Source organism: Nipponia nippon, unplaced genomic scaffold (genome assembly GCF_047370975.1).
Source record: "Nipponia nippon isolate SJK-2023a ecotype South Korea unplaced genomic scaffold, ASM4737097v1 scaffold_22, whole genome shotgun sequence".
Taxonomy (NCBI): Eukaryota; Metazoa; Chordata; class Aves; order Pelecaniformes; family Threskiornithidae; genus Nipponia; species Nipponia nippon.
This window is the reverse complement of record NW_028262339.1, coordinates 7,888,451-7,914,233: the sequence shown is the minus strand read 5'-3', so window position 1 is coordinate 7,914,233 and position 25,783 is coordinate 7,888,451. Positions and strand designations below refer to the sequence as shown.

Sequence of the window (25,783 nt, the reverse complement as noted above, 5' to 3'; positions counted from 1 at the left end):
CGTACCCGTGCCTCTAGGGTCGAGGTAGATTTTCCATCCCACTTCCTCATGTCCTCTCCATGGTCACGCAGATAAAACCACAGGGTGGCCCGTGGTGTGTATTCACTATATCTTCTCTCTTGAAGAGAGGGATGCTTACTCCTGATGGCTGAGATACTGGTCCGTACAGGTGAGGAGTAGGACATGTCCTCTTTGAATCGCTGGAACTCCCGGGATAATTTCTCAGCTAGCACATCAGGCAGTTTCTCCACAGCCGCGACGCAGGCCCGTAGGGAGGCAGAGAGACTTTCTTCGTATTGTCGAAGTTGGCCAGCCAATTCATCCACCGTTGGTCCCTCTTCATCTTTCCAGGTCATTGTTGCCAAAGAGTTTGCATATGATGACGGTGCGCTCCGCACGAACTTCCGCCACATGGGTCGTGTGCACTGGACTTCATCTGGATCTTTGGATAACTGCTCATTGTTCAAGTCATTATGCATCACCTCCAGCACGGCTAATTCCCTCAGGTACTGGATACCTCTCTCCATGGTGGTCCACTTGCCTGGCTGACATAAAAAATCTTCCTTGAAAGGATACCTTTCCTTCACAGCTGCCAGAAGTCGCCTCCAGAGGCTGAGGACTTTTGCCCCTTTTCCAATCGCTTTGTCAATGCCCCCTTCCCTAGAAATGGATCCCAGCTGCTTGGCTTCCTTACTCTCTAATTCCAGGCTACTAGCCCCATTATCCCAGCATCGGAGCAGCCAAGTGATGATGTGCTCACCTGGATGACGACTAAAATCTTTTCGCATATCTCGCAGCTCACTCAGGGACAGAGATCGGGTTGTTACCATCTCATTTGTGGGTTCTGCCTCTTCCTCCTCCTGTTCTTGTGATGGCCCTGGTTCATCATCAGCCCTTACTAAACGAGTTGATTTTCTTGTGTATTTTTTCTTCTGTATAGGGGCAACTGATACTGGCACGGGTTGGTTCTCTGGTGTAGCCACAGCACCTGTTACAGGGGCTGGCGTATCAGTAGTATCTGTTGCCGGGGCTGGCATAGCTGCAACGCCAGTCGTTTTGTTGTCAGATCCAGAGACCTTCTCTTCCCCTTGAGGGTTCTGAATAGTGTTTAATACGGCTCGGTAGGCATGGGCCAGGCCCCAGCACATTGCAGTGATTTGTGTCTCCCTAGAATTGTCAGGATGACAGCATACTTTTTCCAGATGTTCTACTAATTTTTCAGGATTCTGCATTTGTTCAGGGGTGAAACTCCAAAACACTGGAGGGGCCCACCGTCCTAGGCATTTGCCCATACTCTCCCACACACCCTGCCACTCATAATTATCCAGCCTTGGGGCAGATCTCTGGATGATATTCTTAAAATGCATATTAACTCTAGACAAAACCGAAACAATATACCCAAGAAATACCAATAGATGTATCTTAACTACCCAAGGATGTTCAAGATACAAAAAAGTTGTTGTAATGAAGGAGGAAACATTATAGAAGGCGGCAGTGAAGGTGCTATTCTGTATTTCCTCCATAAAAAGCCTCTCAGAGGAAGAGGTATAATTGCTAATTGTCTCCATGAGGTGGTACCCGAAGTACAGTAATGGCTTCAGTACAGAACCCAAATACCAGATAGCGCTCAAGGTCAGTGTTTTAATAACAAATCTCCCAGGCAAAACATCACTAATCACGGCAGAGCACAGAAAACTGCAACACCCAACACCAATCTTTAACATGTACTGCAAAAGCAAGAGCATGGTGCAGATCAGGTAGACTAATACCGAGAGCAGATGAATCAATATTATGACCAGCAACTGTTAACAGATACAAATTCCTTAATACACTCTGATTAATCTGTTATTATCTCAAACCCTCGAGCCCCACGTTGGGCGCCAAAAAGGACTGTCGTGGTTTAACCCCAGCCAGCAACTATGAACCACACAGCCGTTCACTCACTCCCCCCCAGTGGGGTGGGGGAGAGAATTGGAAGGGTGAAAGTCAGACAACTCCTGGGTTGAGATAAGAACAGTTTAATAATTGAAGTAAAATAAAATAGAATGATAGTAGTAGTGGTAGTAATAATAATAATAATAATATAATACAATAATAATGTACCAAGCAAGTGATATACGACACAATTGCTCACCACACCCTGACTGATGCCCAGCCTGTTCCCGAGCAGCAATCCCTTCCCCCCCGGCCAACTCGCCCCAGTTATATACTGAGCATGACGTCATATGGTGTGGAATAGCCCTGTGGCCAATGTGGGTCAGGCCCCCTGGCTGTGCCCCCTCCCAGCTTCTTGTACGCCATGCAGAGCATGGGAAGCTGAAAAGTCCTTGACTGGTGTAAGCACTACTTAGCAACAACTAAAACATCAGTGTGTTATCAACATTATTCTCATACTAAATCCAAAACACAGCACTATACCAGCTACTAAGAAGAAAATTAACTCTGTCCCAGCTGAAACCAGGACAAACAGTTATTTCTAAAATTTCTTTGGGGAAGCAAAAAAAGTACATTTGCAAATTATATGCTCAGTTTATAATTGGAATTACTTCTTGTCCTGAAATATTTTTCATTTAAAAAGCATTTTTCCCCAAAATGATAATTGCTTTAGAGCAGCCAAAAAAGCAAATTATTTGTCCTATGAAAAGGGTCTTTGGCAGTCTTAGACTCTACTCTTCCCAGGCTCCTATATATCTTCAGAAAAGGTTTTGTTTTCCAGTAATGTAGTTTTCCCTCTTACATAAGTCTGGTTTGTATTTCTTCTGACTCTAGAACAGGTCATATAAAAGAAGAAAAAATACTGGGTTTTTTTGCATAGAAGGGACTAGAATGGAGCATCTTTTCAGCTAGCATACAAGATGGAGAGATATATTATCACATGCTTATAATATGCATTATTTAATTGCTTTACTGGAATAAGAAATAATTGAAAATCCTAAGTGGGCAGCTAAGTTCTGAAAATATATTGGGGGGGGGGGGGGTATCTCAGACAGATGAGGTCCTGATATAATTTTGTGCATCCTGTGCATGCTAAGAGATCAGGCCTGTGCCACTTACTGCAAAATTTTCAGAAAAGTTGTCATGCAGGCTAAATTTTAGATGAGCACTGCTGAAAACCATCTTAGATTTTTGGCGTTGACCTCTTCTAATACACTGAACTTCAGTGTAAAAGAATTCTGCATTCCTAGTGTGGAAAGTGACACTAACCTATGCAAATGTGAACAGTCAGTGAGGAAGGAATGCTACACAAGGTAGAGGATACTGCACTGTGTCTGCTCCTCATGGTAACAGCTACAGCTCCAGTGACAGTGGTAGGCTAGCTATTTCACCATGGTAAGACACCTTTAAGTGACTATCTGGTCCCTGATATTTGGACTTTAAAAACCACCAGAGAGCCGATAATGCACAGGAAAGTTGTCCTGGTGCTCATTGTGCAGTGCCCATATTTTTGAACTACAAAAGTGTAGTCTTTATAAAGCACAAATTGAAGACCACTGTGTAATTTTAAGTGATTTTTCTCACTGATTATAACTTATTTACTATGCTGATTAGATGAAACATCAAAGCAAACAAGATAATTTAAAATATATGTTTTCTGAGATAGACATAGATATTGATATATAAACGTATTAGAACAAAACAGTGTTGTGGAAGTGGAAACATTAATCAATACAATCAGAGGTAAAGATATAGGAAATATAGCATTTCTGCATTAAAGCTATATGCTCTGAAATTCCTGAAATTAGATGCAATTAAAGAATTGCAAAAGCAAATAGTAAGATCTTATGATTAGACAATATCAGAATATAAGCATACTGACAATAATAACTGTACTGGAAAATTAAAAAACACAAACAGGACCTGGACTTGGATCATCTATTGCTCTGTTTCTTTGTTGAGCAAAAAGGGAGGAATAAAGATGATGTCAGCTTTAAGCAGGCAGAGCACTCCCCCTTCTCTCTGTGTTGACAGAATTTGAGACACGTACCATACCCTCATGGCATATGTGATATACCCCTATTGCAAAGGTTGGAAGGAGAGAGTCCAGAGATGTTCTGAAATGTCTTCCTGCAGCTTGGGAAACCTAATTGCAATAAGAAATGTTTTGAAGGGTTGCTTACAGTTCCTCATATAGGTGATCACAGGCTAATTCTGTAGTCAGGTGCTACCTTTACATTTATTTTATTAAGGTGTGAATTCCTTACATAGTCTAAGGTGGGAGAATGCTTAGTGCAAGAACTACTTTAAAAACATTTAAATATGTATTTTATTATAGTAGAAAAACATAAACCACAGTGTTGGTGATCAGATTAGTTTGCCATATACTTAGCCATGTACTTGATTCAGCATTAAAGTATTTGCATGAAATGTAATGGTCTGTGATGGACAAGTCAGATTTTTGTTCTCATGGTCTTTCACTCTGTGTGTGAATAAACTCATCTGTTTCTCTGGTTGAAAAATGTATCTCAGATTTTTAGCCTCCTAGATTTGTGACACTGCCTTAGATTTCCAGAAATGTGTTTTGCAGTGTTCTGACGTCAGCCCAGGCATCCGGCCCAACTCAGTGGGGCCCATGGCCAGGCAGGGCAGGGCTGTAGCAGAGCTGAAGACCAGCACTCCTATGGCATCTCTGGGCTGGGCTGAAATAGGGTCCTGGGCCATGGGCAGGGGTGGGGGAAGGCCCCAGGGGAAGCTGGGCAAGGCCAGTAAGGCCCAGTAGTGCCATCAGGGCCCTGATGCATGCATATGGAGGTTTTAGGAATGCCAGAAGAGCATGAATAGAGATGAGAGGTAATCTGCTCTTTACAGTTGAGCCTGCATTTATAAAATTGTCTCTCACCATATGGGCTGTGCCTGGGCAATTTGGAATTTGGGGCAAGAATTTTAGAGGACTGTTAATGATAGTAAATATGAGATTTAGCAGTAAGATCCAGACTCTCAGACTATGTGGGATCTGAGCCCAAGTGCTTTAACTAGCCCAGGGATGTAGCAAAAATGAAAAATAAGAGCTATAGAGTAGGGAAGCCATTTTCTTGACAATATATTACAAATATAAGCAAATCATAGACACAATTTTCCTTAGCAAATTTGATCAGACCATTTATCTCCATTGCAATGGGAGCAGTGGAGTTTTGCTTGGCTCCCAAAATGAAATCTTCTCAATAACTCATGAAATGAGATACACAGTGCAACCTTTTTCTTTGTGCACTTCCAGTGCAGGTGGCCATCACATATACCTAAGTTGCCTATAGCATTCACAGCATTTTAATGATTCCCAAATAGTGGCTTTTTCCCAGTACAGGAAAACTGTAGTGCCAGCAGAGCCCTTTACATAGCTTTAGACTTAAAGAGCAAGAATTTCCCATTAACAATTATACTACCTGTATCATAAGAATAATCTAATTAGAGAGAGGATGTCACTGTCAGATATCAACTTAGTCCTATATTGTTGTAGGAATCATTAAATTTATATTTACATTATTTGAAATGGTTGATTTCTTAAGCTATAACAAGAGTAAAGAGTTCCTATTTCAGTACAAAAAGCAGCTGATATTTCACAAGATGCCTGAGAATTCTTTCACAGCAAGTCAGTAAATTTTATATACCACATCTGTCTCGGCTCTCAGTAATTCAGTAAAGAAGGTCCATTAGTGTAATGTTATGGAAATGGGCAGGTACTTTAATGTAAAGATATTATTTTTCTGGAATAGAATACCAGGTTGGAAGGGACCTCGAGGATCATCTGCTCCAACCTTTCTGGCACAATCTAGACGAGATGGCCCAGCACCGTGTCCAGCTGAGCCTTAAACGTGTTCAGCATAGCGGAGTCAACCACTTCCCTGGGGAGATTATTCCAATGATTGACTGTTCTCATTGTGAAAAATTTACCTCTCGTGTCCAATCGGAATCTCCCTGGGAGTAACTTGTACCTGTTACCCCTTGTCCTCACCATGTGACTCCTTGTAAAAAGGGAGTCTCCATCTTTGTAGCTACCCTTTAAGTACTGGTACATGGTGATGAGATCACCTCTAAGCCTCCTTTTCTCAAGGCTGAACAAACCCAGCTCTCTCAGCCTGTCCTCATATGGCAGGCTTCCCAGACCCTTGATCATCTTGGTGGCCCTTCTCTGGACCCCCTCCAGCCTGTCCACATCTTTTTTGTATAACGGGGACCAGAACTGTACACAGTATTCCAGGTGTGGCCTGACAAGCACCAAGTAGAGTGGGGTAATGACTTCTTTATCTCTGCTGGTGATGCCCTTGTTGATACAACCCAGCATCCTATTGGCCTTCTTGGCCGCAGCAGCACACTGTTCACTCATATTGAGCTTCCTGTCCACCAGGACCCCCAGGTCCCTTTCCACAGAGCTGCTCTCTAGCCGGGTGGATCCCAGCCTGAGCTGCACTCCCGGATTATGTTTTCCCAGGTGCAAGACCTTACACTTGTCTTTGTTAAACTTCATAAGGTTCTTGTTAACCCACTCTTCCAGCCTATCCAGATCTTCCTGCAGGGTGGCTCTCCCTTCCAGAGTGTCTACTTCCCCGCTCAATTTGGTGTCATCTGCGAACTTCATCAGGCTACACTTGATCCCGTTATCCAGATCACTTATGAAGATATTGAATAGCGTTGGGCCCAATATCGATCCCTGGGGGACCCCACTTGTGACAGCACAATTAGGCACAATTACCATTCTTCTAAGTAGTGGGAAACTGAATCAAGTGAAGAGTGGGAAACTGAATGTGAAAATAGCAAAATTTCTATTATTTTTCATTTATTTTCCTTATATTATAAATTCCAGGGTAAATTATAGCATAGTTTGATCTCTTATTTATATAGACCCATTCTAAACATTCCTTTTGACAGACTTGGTGGTCAGTCATAATGTCACATATATGGTATTTGTATTTAATGTAACCCAATAAGAAATAGGAATCCTCCATGAAATGGAATGTACATATTCTTCTTGGAAGAATTATGATAATTTCCACAAGTAAGAGCATATGCTTGTTGAGAACTTGAAATGACTACTAATATTTATTAGTATTAGTATTACATAATATTTATTTACTAATATTTTACTCCTTCAAAAATTTGAAAGCTCATTCCTATTAAAATTAACGGGAAGTAGGCATCCCAGGTTCCTAAACATCTTCTAAATTCTCAACCCATATGGCCAATGAAAAGCATTAGAGTAAATGAAAGAAAAAAGCAAAGAAAGGGCATATTTATTGTCTTGTTCTTAACTCTTATAGGACGATGATAGAGGTTTTGATCATTAATTGTATTTTTGTTTCTTTGAAATGATAAAATAAAAAATCAACAGAATCAAAACTTCAAGAAGTCAAAATACAAAAATCATCTGATTTTTCATACTTTGAGACTTTGAACTCATGACAATGCTGTTCAAGAATGTTGAGAGATATGGAAATAAATTATTCACTCCTTATTTGTGTTACCTTAATATGTGGAAAGGTTTCAAACTTAAATGCTCAGTAGATAAGCGTTTCCATAACTCTGAGAATATCGAAAATTGCAGCCAGTTTGCAACCATTGTCATACCAGTGACACAAACGATATGTAAGGTGCAGATGTTACTAATGGGGTATGAAGGAAGAGAAATAAACTTTGCTGTCTATCCTATCCTGAACAAACTTGTGCCTTATTCTTACCCTTAAATTCTTACAATACAGAAGTGACCGTTTAACATAGTTGTACTTTAATTTGCAACATAGTTCAAATAGTAGTTTTCCATTACTAGATTAATATTCTGTATTAAGTTTTATTGACTGACTAACTACCAGTGCATAAAAATAGCTTTTCTGGATATGAGTTTTTAAAAAGGGATATCATAAGGATTAATCATGCAATCTGTACTTGGACAAAATTCTCTCTAGAGATAATGGCACTTGTGCCTAATTGCAATATATGGGAACATGCCCAAAAAGAGCATTCTATGCTCAGAAAGCATTTGTCTTTATATTGTGCCATTAGTCCAAATACAAAGTCTGGCACTGCATTTCATGACATATGCTGCTCCACTAGTTCTGTCTAGAAACAAGCTCTTCTATGTGTAAAATATTTTTACTCTTTCAGATCAGTATAACAAACAACACTAAGAAAAATAATTTTCTCTGAAAACTTCCAAAATTGAAAATACAGTAAATTTTACAAATTCTGACATATGCCCTTTAAAACTGTGCATCTACTGTTTTTATTTTCATTATTGTACTGGGTTTACATGGCAAGGTTTTGGTAGCAGGAGGGGTTGCAGGGGTGGCTTCTGTGAGAAGATCTTAAGGGTCTTTTCCAACCTTAACAATTCTATGATTCTATGATTCTATTAAGATGCCAGAAGCTGTCCCCATGTTGGACGGAGACAGTTCCAGCCGGCTCCAAGACAAACCTGCCACTGGCCAAAGCTGGTCAATCAGTGATGTTGGTAGAGTCTCTGTGATAACATATTTAAGAAAGGGTAAAAAATGCTGTGTTTTATACTGTATGTGTGTGTGCACACGCCTCTGAATGTAAACGCGACCATTCTCTTTGGTGGATTTATCTGAAGTTGGGACAGCTGCCTCAGAGCAAGCCACAGCTTTCTGAGTAAGGAGGATATGGTTGAAAGAGATATAGTTTAAATGCAGACTTTTCTTAGCTGCAAGCCACATGCATGCATTCATCACTGATTTTTAAATAGTGGGTTTCTATATCATTGGTTTAAGTTCCACAGTCTTACATTCCAGAATCCACATTATACCAAAAGAATAACAATTTGGTGGCTGGAAGGAAGAATGGTTATTTTATGGCTCCAAAATGCTAGCTGGCATAATATGCCACGAACAGCAGAAATCCATTGGTAAAGAGAAGATTGCAGTAGTTCTTAACAAAAAAGTTCTAAAAAGATACATGTAAAAAATGTTATCACTGTTCAAAATATTTTACATCAGTATGTAAATAGTAAAGGTCTGAATAAAGTTTCTGAACAGTATAATTTGATAAGGATGCATTCTTTTTCTCAGTTTTTTAATAGAAAATTATATTAAGCAACTCTTCTGTATGAAACAGGAGTGTTTTCTTGTAAAGGTTTCTTTTCTCCAAAAATTGCAAGCATAAAAACAAACATATAGGCTACAGTGCATGCTGTTTCCTTAAATATCTTAGATAGTATATTACAGACTTTTTAAAAACTACATTGTTTCTTCAAACAGCTTTATTTTCACACTCTGAACAAATGCTTGCCATACAACAGATTTCATAAGGCAGTTTTACTTCCTTTTGGTAAAATAGATCCTGTATGAAACCAGCACCAGAAAAGCTCTTCTTTTGCTTCAGTTTCTTCTCCTGATCCTTTCACCATGTCATAACTGTATTTTCCAGTCTTCAGTTTGTCAAAGTGAAGTTCAGCTTTTAAAAGGCACTGTAGTTTCTAGAAAAAAACGCAATATTGTATATTTAATCTCTTCACCTGTAAGAACACATAGCATTAATTAGAGCTTAAAATATAGCAAATCCATGTTGAGAGCAATTGTTGACTTAAGAAAAATCCTACTAACATGAAATGGGAAATTCTTGCCAGTGCTCTGTTATTTTTGCTTGATAAGTGCAAAATACACTTTTTTAAAATTAACTCATTGACAAAATGACTGTAAGATATTATTAAGGAAATAAACAATCAGACTAACTATAAAAAATATTTTTGTTTAAAATCTCTGAAGTGGTCTCAGTGCATTTAATTTTTGATTTTAATTCTTTTTTCAAAGTGTTGCAAGATCATTATAAGTAAAAGCATAAGAATAAACAAGCCAGGGCAGACCAGTGGCTAATAGCAGGTACCCAAAGAATATGAGAGTCAAGCACTTAGTAATACTTCCCCTGTGTCCTAGTTTTCATGATTCAGGGTGTTCCAGAGCCTGAAGCGGTATTTTTGTATTTAATAGCCCTTGATCAATTTTCTTCATGAATTTGCTGATCTGATTAATACAATTAGTTAATGTGCTTGCAGATTAAAAATATGATTTAATGGTAGTAATGCTTGGACATACTTCATTATCCAAACTAGAAAACAGATTCACTCTCATTTACTGTTATTTTTATGGATACCTCATAGACTTTATTAAATTTAGTTCCATTATGCAGTTATGTTAATTGGGCTGTAACCCCCATTTCACATATGAAAAAAGTGAGATACTGAGTGCTTCGCTGACTTTGGGACTACAAAGGAAATTGTGAAATTCTAGGGCTTCTAATTCATAGGTCTGTTCTGTGCTCACTAGCTCATCTTTCCACACTGTTTTTAGCTTGTGTGTTGCAGCTTGATAGCCGTAAACAAAAGATGAGCCTAGAACAGAATGTCTTCCCTAAAATTTGTTTTCTTGGTATTTATATGTGAAATTTTTCTCTTTCTATATTAATTTTTATACTATTTCCTCACTATGACTGGGTACTTTCTGTATCTCTCTTGACCCCATAGTGGCAGAATTTCCAGGCTACACTAAAAAGTCATCTCTTTCCCCAAACTTTGTGAGGATAGAAGATGAAATTAGATGGATTAAAAAGGGAGGTCTCATTTTTTAGCGGGATGGTAGGTCAGTAACAGTACTGATATACAGTCATCAGTATTATTTAGTGAAAGAGGAAACTCATTTCTGAAAAAAAAAAAAAATTAAACATTTGCTTCTCAGAATTGTTATTGGGGCTTGCAGAAAGCAGCAAAGAAATGAAGAATATGGAGACATATTGCAAATAAGGACATGCTCTTGCTCCCACTGACTTTAGTGTTGACAGTGGGGAAAGTGTGGGGAAAGAGAGCCAAAAACATTTAAGAATCTTCCTATTCCTCCCCCTGCCTTTTCTGGAAATTATAGCCTTGCTGTATTCATCCTTTGGTTAAAAACAAAACAAAATCATTAACTGGAAAGGGCTGAGTCAGGCAAGTCAGAATCCTCTATACTTGTTGAAAAAACACAGCATAGCTTTGACTTTTTTTTTTAAGCCATAATATTGTCTGACTTTCCTAATTCTCTTTAAGGCCAAAGTTAGATCTTGGCTCCTTTGAGTGCACAGTATATCATAGTATATACTATAGTGCTATAAATAGAGTCATATATTTAAGTTAAAATTCAGCACATCAGTGAAATGTTGTCTGCCATGAAGGAAAGCATTTTAAGACCAGTTGTTCCAAATACAGCATGAGTTGCATTTTCCTATATAGATACATTACTTGATACATGTATTTGAACTTTTTATTTGAAATTTTTATTGTTCAGTCTTAAGAAATACCTTTGAGCTTATGACCCTTCTCTCTTCTTTTTCTTTTTTCTTTTATCTTTTTTTTTAACAGGAAATGGGTATGGCAACCCCTGCAACTCACCAGGTCTGCTGATCTCACCTGGCAACTTGAATAAGAATATGCAAGCAAAATCTCCACCCCCAATGAATTTGGGAATGAACAACCATAAACCAGATTTCCGAGTGCTTATTCCACCTGGCAGCAAAAATACAATGCCATCAGTGGTAATGCATTCTCAAAGCTTTTTTTCCCCTTTCAAATAAGAGATATTTCAGAATTTCAAGGCCTGCTAAACCTACTAAAATCAGTAGAAAAACATTCCATATTCTTGCTTACTTAGTCTTTTTACCTAGCCTTAAGGCCTGACATTTTGCAGAGCCTATTTGATTGCTTTTATGAAGTCATTTTTACTTAATTTTTCTACTGAGTTACAAAATGGGAACTATGTCCTGCACAGTCTAAACTTGTGCACTCTCCTTCCTAGTATCTGGAAGAGCCTTTCCTGGCTTTGTTATAAAGACTGAATTTAACCCTAAGTATTGCTAATACACTATATTTTTCTTAAATATTTAGCCACATAGATTCTCAGAAGATGGCAGATTAACTACAAATAAATTAATTTGAATTCTATCACACTGATCTCCAAAGGCCAAATTTTATAATGATGAGAGGTAGTAAATAGATAGAGCAAGATATAATGGGGCATCAGATTGCTGTATCTCCTGCCAGGATTAAAAAAATGTAAGCAGAGTAGTATGATAGAAGGTTGAATCATTAAGGTGTCATGTGAGCATCTTTCAGTTCCCTACTGAAAGTGGTTACAAGTAAAGTTGTTAATTAGTGGTTGCAAGTAAGTCTTTCATGAGTGATTTAACATTAAAAGTGAACTTCATTAAAAAAATATCTTGATGGTGAATTTAAGTGATGCTATAAACACATTTTTCGATTATTTAACAGACACGCTATTAAAACAATTTCCAAGTAGGCTACTTTAATTAACTTTGAATATCTAACTAAACCCCCCATAAATGTGATGCAAGACAGCATCTGAGAGGATAAGTAATAAATAGTCTTCTACAGGGCTATACTCAAAATCAACCAAGGCAGTGACAAGCTGTCATTAAATGATTTATTTGAAGGTCCTTAAAAACTGATACTTTCCAAAGGATTCTGTGAACAGTCAGGTCTCCTGAAACCAGGTATAGCAACACTATCTGCAGCCACTGGGGTTGTGGAAGAAATAATTAATTCTAAGAAAAAGAGTTGTGCTGAAAACTGGATAAATTGTCTTCACAGTTGAGACAAACATCTCATTAAAAGGACAAAGAACAGATCTATGAACTGTTATTTTTCTAAGCTATGCTCAGAAAATATTTAATTTGCTACCCCTATCAGATGAAGCTGTTCATTAGACTAGAAAATCTGCACCCTGGTAAATATATACATTCACCAATTTTTTAATGCTCCTTTCCTATGCTCTCAGTCTGAGGATGTTGATCTGCTTTTGGTAAGTAGTAGTGACCTTCATCTTAATAATGGGGAAAAACCCAGTTCTTTTGTCTGATTGATATTTGTGTAGAAGTGGTGGTTGAAATAAAATAGAAAACTTTACCATTACTATATTATAAACAAAAGAATCATAATTTTTGAAATCTAGCAATATAGAAGACAAAGATGCACTTTTTGCACATATTCAAATTATGCATGTTAAAATAAAGCTTTCCTGTTGTTGGAGCTTGGAGTTTTGCTAGTGTGTAATCTTGTGTTCTTGAAGATGACACAGCTGCCTTACATTTTTTGGTGGCTCTCTGGATGTTTTGTCCTGCCACTCACAGGACTGGAGTTCTCGAATGCAATTTTTACAGTACAGCATCTAGTGCCTCAGAGTTAAAGATAAATGTGTAACTGCTTTGCTACCTAATACTCCTTGAAGTTTGTTTTGCTATTACAAAAAGCAAAGTAGGCAGAGCACCATCTGCTGCTATAGAGAGTTCAGTGTTCAGTTCTATTGGGGTGCCACTCACTGAATTAAGCATAAATCCATTAATGCTTTCTTGTTTTTTCATTTGAATGAAAAGTAAAACAATAGGAAAAGCATTTACATATTTCATCAGTTTTTCATACAGGCTGTTTTTCTACCCACAATAAAAGCAATCTTACTTGTTACTAGTTCAGTTACTCAGGAGATACTGATGTAATGGGTTACTATGGTGACAACTGGTCTCTTGAAGGATCGTAAATGATAGAGTTGACAGAGTTCATGAAAGCCACATGTTAAATCATTAATTTCTTGAAATTTGTATCAGCTTGTATTTCTTATGCACAAAGCATGCCCATAAAGCTAATACACTTAACTGACTTAAAGCTAGTCAATAATATGTTTATTTTACTTACTTTAAAAGAATGAGAGGATAAATAACTCCCAGTCTGCTCAGTCATTGGCTACTCCAGTGGTTTCCATGGCAACTCCTACTCTACCAGGGCAAGGGATGGGAGGATACCCATCAGCCATCTCAACAACGTATGGTACTGGTAAGTATCAGTGCAAGATGTAAAAGGTGGGAGAGGGAACAAGATGCTGATAAATCTCTGTCTCAGTAGTAATGAATTAGCTAATGATTGCTGGGCTAAACTGAAAAATTCATAGCTGATATGCTTTCACGCTTCATTTACTTATTCTGTATCTGTCACTGACTTGAGACATATCTATTTAAAAATAGATATGTTTGAATGGAAAACTGCTTTGATTGATAGCTTTCTTCCATTGGCTTTAATAAGAAATGTAACTTAACTTAAAAGAGACTTCTTAATTCTCTTAATACAACAGATAATTTCACCTAGATCTTGAATGCACCTTCCTAAAGTCATAAGGGTAGTGGGAGCAAGCAGTTTCACTGGTTTCAAAATGGAGTTCAATAAATTTGTGGGCTATTACATAGTTACCTAGAAGGGATTAGAAATGAAGCCCCAAGACATACTTTGCAGTTTCTATGCACATTATTACTGTATAAAACATGTTGGTATACATATCAGATGCTTTTAGGGAAGATATGCATTGTTCAGACACAGGCTACCTAATAGGTTCTATGAGGAAGATCATAAATGAAATATTACAATGTTTTTCAAGTCTTTGGCTCCATGAAAATGCATATATAGTTATGATGGATATACAGGCTAAGAATACTTTAGATCTTTCAGATCCAGAAAAGCCCTGGTAAATTACAGAATAATTATTAGTACATTATTTGCTCCCAAATTAATGAGTTGACTGAAGAGGAGAGTCTGTTTTTCCTAGTGCAACTTAATATGATTGGTGTAATTAAAATTAAAAGGTGTATTAAGTGACATTCATATTATGATGCTAGTTATTGTTTAATTCCTTCCTCCTTAATTCTCTTTTAATTATTGTCTTTTCTTTTTTTCAAATCTAGAATATTCTCTGAGTAGTGCAGATATATCATCTCTTTCTGGGTTTAATACAACCAGTGCTCTTCATCTTGGTTCTGTGACTGGCTGGCAACAGCGACACCTACATAATATACCACCATCTGCCCTCAGTCAATTGGGGTAAGCAGTGTTTACTTTGAACTATCATATTGTTCTACAGTGACTTCTGTATCCCCAGTAATCCCAAATCTGGAATATATCAAGATAACATATCAGCAAATATTTACTGTGTATAACAGCTCTGTTTCCAAAAACTGAAACTACATATTTCATGAAAAGTTTTTCAGGTACCTAAAATGAAATATTCTCTATCCCTGACATTTTCTCAGTAATAAAGATTACTGCTCATGTTTTGCTCTTTATTTCTTTAAATAGCATTTTATTTCACCACCAAAGACAAAACTAAACACTGTTGCTTTATTTTGCCCTTTGTTCCTTTTATTTGCAGTTACTATAGCACAAACTTTTACAATAAACTTGAAAAATTTATAATTATTTTTAATCAGTGACATAATGATTTGACCTTAGATTAAGCCTTAACCTTCTATAATAATCATATGCTCCCATCTGCTCAGCTGTGACATACAAATTTCATTTCTTTCAAAATGTTTTGTACAAGCAAATAACATAATTAGACCTAAGAAGCCGGCAGCCCATAAAACTTATTGTGATTTGCCTATGTTGAGGAGGACAGCCCTCTAGTGGCTAATTTCAAGATATTCCTTCAAGATTGGTGAAGCATACTGCTAAATTATTTCAGTATTTTTAAAGTGTGAAAATTCACACAAGGAAATCACCTGATGAGTTATTGAAAAAGTAACTTATTGGCTAATTCAAATAAACTTTAAGAGTATGATTTTTCAAAAATCCTAGTATCTGCAGTTTCTATTGAGTAAGATCCTAAGAACTGGCCAACACTCCACACTTAACCTAAGGTAAGGCCATGACATCATCTTCTCATACAGAATCATAACATCATAGAATCATAGAATGGTTTGGGTTCGAAGGGACCTTTAAAGATTATCTAGTCCAACCCCCCTGCCATGGGCAGACACATCTTTCACTAGATCAGGTTGCTCAAAGCCCTGTCCAACCTGAACCTTGAACACTTCCAGTGATGGGGCAGCCACAACTTCTCTGGGCAACCTGTTCCAGTGTCTCACCACCCTCGTCGTAAAAAATTCCTTCCTTATATCCAATCTAAAACTACCCTCTTTCAGTTTGAAACCCTTGCCCCTTGTCCTGGCACTACAGGCCCTGGTAAAAAGTCTCTCTCCATCTTTCTTATAAGCCCCCTTTATATATTGAAAGGCTGCAGTAAGGGGGGGGTTACCCAGGGGTTGCCCAGACCCAGGTGCAAGACCTTGCACTTCGCCTTGTTGAACTTCATGAGGTTCACAGGGGCCCATTCCTCAAGCCTCTCTAGGTCCCTCTGGATGGCATCCCTTCCCCCCAGCAAATCAACTGCACCACTCAGCTTGGTGTCATCCGCAAGCTTGCTGAGGGTGCACTCAATTCCACTATGTCATTGATGAAGATATTAAATAGTATTGGTCCCAGTATGGACCCTTGAAGGACACCACTCGTTACTGGTTTCCACTTGGACATTCAGCCACTAACTGCAACTCTTTGGACATGGCCATCCAGCCAATTCCTTACCCATCTAAGAGTCCATCTGTCAAACCCATATCTCTCCGATTTAGCGGCAAGAATGTTGTGGGGGACAGTATCAAAGGCTTTACAGAAGTCCAGGTAGATGACATCCTGTGGTGGATTGACCTTGGCTGGATGGCAGGTGCTCACCAAGCTGCTCTATCACTCCCCTCCTCAGTGGGAGGGTGGGGGCGGGAGAAAATAAGAAAATAAAAACTCATGGGTCAAGATAAAGGCAGTTTCATAAAGCAAAAGCAAAGGCCACACGTGGAAGAAAAGGAAAACAAAAGATTTATTCTCTACTTCCCATCAGCCGGCCATGTCCAGCCACTTCTCGGGAAGTAGGGCTTCAGTACACGTAGTGGTTGCTCCAAAAGACAAATGCCTTAATAACTAATGCCCTCCCTCCTCCTCCTTTCTCTTAGCTTTTATTGCTGAGCAGACGTCATATGGTATGGAATATCCCTTTGGTCAGTTTGGGTCAGCTGCCCTGGCTATGTCCCCTCCCAACCCCTTGCCCACCCCCAACCTACTGGACTTGGGGGGGGTGGGGGGTGGAGAGACAGCCTTGATGCTGTGGGAGCACTGCTCAGCAGTAGCCAAAACATCATTGGTGTGTTATCAACACCTTTCTAGCGACAAATACGAAGCACAGCACTATGAGGGAAAGTTAACTGCATTCCAGCCAGACCCAGTACAGTTTAATAGCTACAAAAGCAAAAAAATGTCCTGTTTGCCAAAAAAATACCTACATTTGCTACAGTGAGGGCTATTAATCACTAACTCTGTGACTCATGAAAGGGATTTCTGCAAATTTTGACAAACTTGTCTCTATAGGAATGAAGGGTAAGAAAGCAATTGGAGATAGAACATCCTGTTTTCTCTGTTGTCTAACAAGATCCATCTGTTATTTAACATTGCAATAAGTAGTGATAAAAGCAGTTGATATCATTCAGTAGTGAAGCCATATAGTTTCAAGTATAAATGTGTCAAAAGAAAATAAAATATTTTGCCTTTCATGAAAGTAATAGTAGATGTTGCCTAAATAAAGCTCAAATCAGTCAATGAGGTATCAGAAAAAGTAGAATATTTCAATAAATGAAAATGACTGCATCTAAACTTAACAGTTTCTCCTACATGTTTAAAACGTACTTCCAAATCCCAAAATTTCTTCTGCTTGCTGTAAAAATGTTTGAACACTCCATTGGTTTTAAAATCTTGAGTGGCCTATTGCCCCTATTACCTTCAATCTCTCCCTGTATAAATCCTCACTATGAAAAACCTTGAAACGGTGTGTTTGGGATTAGGCACTAATTTCAGACTAGTAAATGGTCTCTGAACTGGAACAATGTCTAAGAACATAATGGAAATTACATATTGAGAACTGTATTTTAATAATAAAAAGAAAAGTCAGATTTTCCAGTAGGTGGTGCTTCTGTACAAAGCATTCATCAGATGCAAGAGATCTCATTTTTCTCCCTTAGACACAGAATCATAGAATCATAGAATGCTTTGGGATGGAAAGGACCTTTAAAGGTCATCTAGTCCATCCCCCCTGCAATTGGAAGGGACATCTACAACTAGATCAGGTTGCTCAGAGCCCCATCCAGCCTGGCCTTGAATGTTTCCAAGGATGGGGCATCTACCACCTCTCTGGGCAACCTGTTCCAGTGTTTCACCACCCTCATCATAAAAAATTTCTTCCTTATATCTAGTCTGAATCTACCCTCTTTTAGTTTAAAACCATTACCCCTTGTCCTATCACTACGCTACTGGCCCTGCTGAAAAGTCTGTCCCCATCTTTCTTGTAGGCTCCCTTTAAGTATTGAAAGGCCGCAATAAGGTCTCCCTGCAGCCTTCTCTTCTCCAGGCTGAACAACCCCAACTCTCTCAGCCTTTCCTCATAGGAGAGGTGTTCCATCCCTCTGATCATTTTTGTGGCCCTCCTCTGGACCCGCTCCAACAGGTCCTTGTCCTTCCTGTGCTGAGGACTCCAGAGCTGGATGCAGTACTCCAGGTGGGGTCTCACCAGAGAAGAGTAGAGGGGCAGAATCACCTCCCTCGACCTGCTGGCCACACTTCTTTTGATGCAGCCCAGGATATGGTTGGCTTTCTGGGCTGCGAGAGCACATTGCTGGCTCATTTCCAGCTTTTCATCTATCAGTATCCCCAAGTCCTTCTCCTCAGGGCTGCTCTCAATCCCTTCATCCCCCAGCCTGTATTGATACTGGGGATTGCCCTGACCCAGGTGCAGGACCTTGCACTTGGCCTTATTGAACCTCATGAGGTTCACATGGGCCCATTTCTCCAGCTTGTCCAGGTCCCTCTGGATGGCATCCCATGCCTCAGGTGTGTCAACTGCACCACTCAGCTTGGTGTCCTCTGCAAACTTGCTGAGGGTGCACTCGATCCTGCTATGTCATTGATGAAGATATTGAACAGCACTGGCCCCAGTACGGACCCCTGAAGGACCCCACTTGTCACTGATCTCCATCTGGACATTGAGCCATTGACCACTACCCTCTGGATGCGACCATCCAGCCAATTCCTTATCCACCGAACAGTCCACCCATCAAATCCATATCCTTTCAATTTAGAGAGAAGGATATTGTGGGGGACTGTGTCAAAGGCCTTACAGAAGTCCAGATAGATGACATCCATAGCTCTTCCCTCGTCCACTGATGCAGTCACTCCATCATAGGAGGCCACTAGGTTGGTCTGGCAGGACTTGCCCTTGGTGAAGCCATGCTGGCTGTCTCAAATCACCTCCCTGTCCTCCATGTGCCTCAGCATAGCTTCTAGGAGGATCTGTTCCATGATCTTCCCAGGCACAGAGGTGAGGCTGACAGGTCGGTAGTTCCCAGGGTCTTCCTTTCTACCCTTTTTAAAAATGGGTGTAATGTTTCCCTTTTTCCAGTCCCCAGGGACTTCACCTGACTGCCATGACTTTTCAAATATCATGGCGAGTGGCTTAGCAACTACATCAGCCAATTTCCTCAAGACTCTGGGATGCTTCTCATCAGGACCCATAGACTTATGTATGTTCAGGTTCCTCAGGTGGTCACAAACCTGATCTTCTCTTACAGCGGGAGGACCTCTGCCTCCCTGATCCCCGTCAAATGGCCCATTGACTCGGGAGGTGTGAGGAGAGAGGCTGCCAGTGAAGAATGAGGCAAAGAAGTTGTTGAGTACCTCAGCCTTCTCGTCTGTTGTTACCAGCTTGCTGCTTCTTATCTTCCCAAGATACCAGTCCCTTCTTCCACTGCCTGTGCATTCTCTTCTTGCCCTTTAGTTTGACCAACAAGTCATGGCTCAGCCATGATGGCCTCTTCCCTTCCTTGCCCGATGTCCTGCACCTGGGGATCGAGAGCTCTCGTGCCCTGTGGAAAGCATCCTTGAAGACCTGCCAGCTCTGTTCTGCTCCCTTGTCCCCGAGGGCCATTTCCCAGGGGGTCCTGTTGATTAACTCCTTGAAGAGCTGCAAGTTTGCTTTCCTAAAATTCAGGGTCCTGACTATACTCTTCACCTGACCCTTATCTCTGTGAACTCTACCAGTGCGTGATCACTGCAGCCGAGGCTGCCTCCAATCCTGATGTCACCAATGAGCTCACTTACATTGGTGACCACCAGGTCCAGTACTGCATCCCCTCTGGTAGTTCTATCTATTACCTGGCTTAGGAAGCTGTCCTCCATGCACTCCAGGAGTCTCCTAGATTGCCTACTGCCTGCTGTGTTACTTTTCCAGCAGATGTCGGGGTGGTTGAAATCCCCCAGCAGGACAAGAGCCTGTGAGCGCAAAGCTTCCTGTAGTTGGAGTAAGAAGACTTCATCAATAGGCTCCTCTTGATCAGGCGGTCTGTAGTAGACCCCAACCACAAGGTTCCCTTTGTTGCCTCGGTCTCTAATTCTTACCCATAAACTTTCAACCTGCTCATGGCTATTCTTCAGGGACACTTCTTCACATTCTATCCATTTCTTGAAGTAGAGGGCAACACCTCTGCCCCTCCTACCTCGCCTGTCCCTTCTGAACAGCCTGTAGCCATCGATAGCTGAACTCCAGTCATGGGATTCATCCCACCAAGTTTCAGTGATGGCAACTAGGTCGTAGCTTTCTAGCAGCAAGGTAGCTTCCAGCTCCTCCTGTTTGTTTCCCATGCTGCGTGCATTGGTATAGAGGCACTTCAGCTGGGCTGTCGTCCGTGTCACCTTCTTGGAGGAACACCCCTTGGTTCCCTTGAGGAATTTCTCCAATATTTCCCTGTTGGCTCCTATTACCTCAAGAGCGCCCCGCTCATCCCCATAAGACTTCGACCGTGCTGCAGTGTCTCCAGCACACCTCAGATCAACGGGCTGAGGGCCCCTGCTAGCATCCCATCCCCCGCTAGTACCCCATCCCTCTAACCATGGCGTGCGATCCCACCTCTTGTCACAGGCAAATCTGATATTGATTCCCTCCCCCTTCAAATCTAGTTTAAAGCCTTGTCAATGAGCCCCAGAAGCTCCTGAGCAAAGGCCCTCTTCCCCCTTTGAGAAAGGTGAACCCCGTCAGATGCCAGCAAGCCTGGTGCCGTGTAGGCCATCCCATTATTGAAAAACCCAAAATTGTTACAGTGACACCAGCCACGGAGCCATGTATTAATGGACCGGATCCATCTGTTCCTCTCAATGTTCCTGCCCGCAACTGGAAGGAGGGAGGAAAAAATAACCTGTGCTCCCGATTCCCTCACCAACCATCCCAAGGCCCTGAAGTCTCTCTTGATTGCTTTTGGACTATGGGTTGCAGCTTCCTCTCCAACTACATGGAAGATCAATAATGGGTAGTAGTCGGAGGGCCGTACCAGGCTAGGAAGTTTCCTAGTGATGTCCTTAACCTGGGCCCCAGGGAGGCAGCAGACTTCCCTAAGAGGAGGGTCTGTCTGGCATATTGGACCCTCTGTTCCCCTCAGAAGGGAATCACTTACAACTATAATCCATCTTGTCTTCCTCATGGATGTGGTTGTGATACAGAGGGTAGGCCTTTCTGACCTTGGCAACACCCCTGGTGTAGATGGACCATCATCCACATCATCCATTGACTGGCTTTCCACATCCAGAGCCTCGTACCTGTTGTACAGAAGCACCTGGGAAGGCGAGGTGGGCAAGGAAGGGGTTCGCCTGCCGCCCTGAGTGCGGACTTGCTTCCATTCACTTCTTTCCTTTAAGCTACTGCCTTCTGCCTGGTCGGGGGAGGATACAGGATCCCCTTGATCTTGGGTTTGTTCTGGTGGCTGTTCCTGTTTCTGTCTCAGGGAAGGCAGAGCACGGGTCCACCAGTCTATCTCTTTCTCAGCCTCCCTGATGCTCCTTAACCTTTCTACTTCCTCTCATAGCTCTGCCACCAAGCTGAGCAGATCGTCCACCTGTTCACACCTCACACAGCTGTTCTCACCTCACACAGCTGTTCTCACTACTGCCAACTGTTACCAGCGAAAGGCTCTGGCATTCTCTGCAGCCCAAGACCTGGACGGCTGCATGGTTTGTTGGGAGTGCAGTTTGGGTTGCCACATCCATTCTAGTGGTCATAGAGGACATGGCTTTCTGCCGGGTGGAGACCACAGCTGAGCTCCTTCCGAGAGGGTGATGACCACCGGCTGAACTTACCTTTTGAGTTGGCAGAGCTTCAGCGCCCTTCCTGCTCGCACTGCCTACATAAAATGCATTCTCAATATTCACTCTCCTCCCCACCTACTTCAGCTTTCTTCTGCTATTACCTGCCCACAAAAAGAAAATGAACTTAGAATAGGTATATAGCTCATCTTTTTAAAAGTTTTAGAGCAACAGTTTCTCCTGATGTTTGCAGCATCCTCTGAGTTGGGTTCTCCTACATGCAAATCAATATACTCTTCTGATACCTTCCACTACTTTTCAGTTTCTCTTTGGTAGTTTATTCATAAAAATTCTGGTGTGAATTATGAGTTCATACATTTATACCATAAAATCATATCTAAAACCTTACTTGTCTGTGGTAATTTATTAATGTTAATCAGAGGACCAGTAAATTTAACTGCATTCCAAAAGGTGTAACATGTACAGAGCCCAAATTTTTGTTATGGAGTTTGCATCTAAAGTTTCATGTCAAAATGAACAGTGATAAAAATGTTTGGTGCATTTGAACTAATCAAATTAATCCCAGCAGAAAGTCCATGCCTCCCCTGTCTCAGCCAGTGCATACACACACACAAGCATTAGTTATAAAGAAACCTACAGGTGGTTCCAACAGTGCAAAGGCTCAGCTTCCAAAATTTGTTATGACAGATATGTTGATATATTATTCGTTATGAGAGAATGAAAGAGAAAGACTTTCTTTCAATCCCAAGGCATATCCCAGAGCCACTCAAGAGAACCATGTCTGTTGTGATGTTTTCATCTCTCTGATTTTTTTTCACAGTACCTCCTAGTAAACAGTCCTCATTCTCTTAGTATCCACCAGTACTGCATGAGCCTTTACACTGATGTTTTGTGTGTTTGTGCATTTCCAGGGGCTCCATGCCTCCTCAGTCTGTAACTGGGTTTCCTTTCCTCCTACAGAGCTTGCACTATCACTCATTTATCTCAGAGTACAAATATCTCCCTGCCTTCTACTCAAAGCCTCAACATCAAGTCAGAACCTGTTTCTCCTCCTAGAGACCGTACCAACACACCCTCAAGATACCCACAGCATATGCACCATGAGGCAGGGAGATCTCCTGTTGACAGTTTGAGCAGCTGTAGCAGTTCATATGATGGAAGTGACCGAGAAGATCACCGGAATGAATTCCACTCCCCCATTGGACTCACCAGACCTTCACCAGATGAAAAGGAAAGCCCCTCTGTCAAGCGCATGTGGCTCTCTGAAGGATGGGCAACATGATAACCTTATTACATTTTTTTTTTCTTGTAGTGCATGTGTGCTATACCTTAATGGAGGAGGGAGGTCAATATGCATTATGTGCCATGTGTGGAAAAAAAGTCAGGTACTCTGTTTTGTAAAAGTACTTTTAAATTGCCTCAGCGATACAGTATAAGGATAAACAGAAATGCTGAGATAAGCTTGGCACCTGAGTTGTACAACAGAACACTTGTATAAAATAGATTTTAAGACTAACTTCTATTCACTGTTGTGCTCCCTTGCAAAATGTATGTTACAATAGATAGTGTCATGTTGCAGGTTCAACATTATTTACATGTAAATAGACAAAAGGAAAACATTTGCCAGAAGTGGCAGATCTTTACTGAGAAAGAAAGCAGCTGTTATGCAACATATAGAAATTGTACAGGTGTTTTGACAGACCCAGCAGTTGGGTGGCCATGAATCAGTACTAGGAAGAGACTCAGTCACCTAACATACCTAAAATGCTCACAAACATACAGGCATATCATTAGAGTATGACCCTCAGTTAAAAAGGATCAAAGACATTTAAAAAGGACCATACTTGTAAAAATGTTGAGTTTGAGGGAAAACATATTTATTTTTTAAAATTCTGGGTCTGCATCACTTCTTAAATAAAAAATATAAGAATATGTACATTAGATTTTGCTTATTTTCATATTAAAAAGACAGTTTGCAAAGCATTTGTGGCTTTTGTAGTTTCTTTAAGCCAAAATGTGTTCTTTTTTCCTTTGCTAATCTTTTTAACAGTCCTGAAGAAAACAGAGGACTTTTTGTATAGAAAGCACTACCCTAAGCCATGAAGAACTCGATGCTTTGCTAACCAAGATAACTGTTTTCTCTTTGCAGAAGTTTTGTTTTTTAAATGTGTATTTCTAATTATATAAAATATTAAGGATCTTTTTTAAAAATCTGTAAAATTAGCATACTTGTGTATAGCTTTCTAATATATATAATAATTATGGTAATAGCAAAAATTTTTTTTATCTTAATAGAGGGGGAATTATATTTGTGCAGTTGCACATTTAACTTTTTTCTTTCAGTTTTCTTTTACTGGGCATACATTTTACAGATCCAAGTCATCTGTTGAAAGAGAGATCTGTAAAAAGTTAGAATTCACCCATGGTGTAACAACCTAAATCATTTTAATACAACATTTTACCAGTTGGGTGAACTGTGATCGCCTGTATATACTGATTAGTTCTTTCATGCTGTTTTGTTCATTGTAACAGGTTAAGGGCCCTTCTATTACTTACATCCTGTGTATCTTGTAGTTTTCCATGGGTAAAATGACAAAAAGTGGCATAAATTGGCCCTTTCTCATAAATGAAGCTGGTATTCTGCCTGTTAGAACTGGATGTACAGCTCTAATGGCTGTCAGTTATGTGAGTGCAGGTGAATATTTCCAGAAGTGGCAGACAGAGTAAAAAGTGAGGGATTGGCACAAACATACCTAGATAACTCCCTTCTGTCACAGATTTAAAAAATTTAGAGAGGTTATCAATTAAAAGACCATTCAAAAGTCAATTTATCTTACACAAACAATATTGGTCATTACATCATCATTGTTTTCATGGACCTCTGTGGTCACATTATCTCACAGTGGGAATGTCATTGAACAACACTCCCTGTGTATTTACACCCTAATAAGATTTGCTTCGGCATATGGCATCTACATTTTTCTCCTGCCTCATGTTTTGCCTTTGACTAAAATAGCCTGACCAGTTCCTCTTTATCCCTCTTGTTTATTAGAAGATGGTATATCAATTGTTTCAGTTTAAACTTCTATTGGAGGAAAACAGTGTTTAAGCAAAATGTTAGTGCCATAGTAAAACTGGTAATATTTATCTTTTTTCCAAGACTCGTTCCAACTCTCACTTACATACGTTAACACTGTGGTGAAGGATATAGCTGCAATAGCTAAATATCAACACAGAAGATTTTGTTAAGGGAAATGCATCCTCTGTTTCCCATCTATACATGCAGTTGCTGTGCACTGCTCAACAGTAGTCTACCTCTCTGTATTAGCAAATGATGAATAGACTACAGTGTGCATTCTGACCTATGTTTTTCCCTTATGCCCTTATATAATCCTGTCTTACAGGTGTTCCCAGCCATGCAGGGGCTAGTGCATAATTTGGAAACTCTTTAAGCAGAATACTGTGCTACTAATGCATCCATCTTCTCTCATGTAGCAGTCTGCAGGGTAAAAAGATATGCATGTGGGGGGGGTTAAGTGAAAATGGGGCCCATCATTAATTTTAAAACACAAAACAGCTTTTCAGAAACATTTTCTTCTCCTTCAGAAGAACCTATACTCATATTCTTCTGAGAATTTTAAAATTTGATCTGTCAAAAATATGCAAATATATCACAAATGTACCTTGTCATTTCAACAAAAAATACAACTTTATCAGTATTGTAGTAGAAACTTGTCAGTGAGGGTGGAGGAGTCAGTCTATTGAAATATGAAGAATAGCCATATTAATAGT

General features: G+C 40.2%; 2 protein-coding genes across 5 annotated transcripts in view; one reads left to right on the top strand and one right to left on the bottom strand.

Annotated features, from left to right (window-relative positions):
* LOC104011634 (myocyte-specific enhancer factor 2C-like) overlaps window positions 1-23,273 on the top strand; it is a 157,951-nt gene extending 134,678 nt beyond the window's left edge. Inside the window, exons 5-9 of one of the 4 annotated variants that reach the window (XM_087760399.1) lie at window positions 11,336-11,508; window positions 12,768-12,791; window positions 13,687-13,816; window positions 14,716-14,851; window positions 23,048-23,273. In XM_087760399.1, coding sequence (XP_087616525.1) covers window positions 11,336-11,508; window positions 12,768-12,791; window positions 13,687-13,816; window positions 14,716-14,851; window positions 23,048-23,273 — 689 coding nt within the window. Of the gene's footprint in view, window positions 1-11,335; window positions 11,509-12,767; window positions 12,792-13,686; window positions 13,817-14,715; window positions 14,852-22,951 lie in introns of all 4 variants that reach the window. The other 3 variants (XM_087760396.1, XM_087760397.1, XM_087760398.1) reach the window with 3 other exon arrangements.
* Window positions 20,851-21,955, bottom strand: LOC148055470 (uncharacterized). Its single transcript, XM_087760267.1, has 2 exons — window positions 21,813-21,955; window positions 20,851-21,667 (listed from the first exon to the last, which is right to left on the bottom strand). Exons 1-2 carry the CDS (start codon window positions 21,953-21,955, stop codon window positions 20,851-20,853), a joined length of 960 nt encoding a protein of 319 aa, XP_087616393.1.
* Window positions 23,274-25,783: the final 2,510 nt, after the last annotated feature.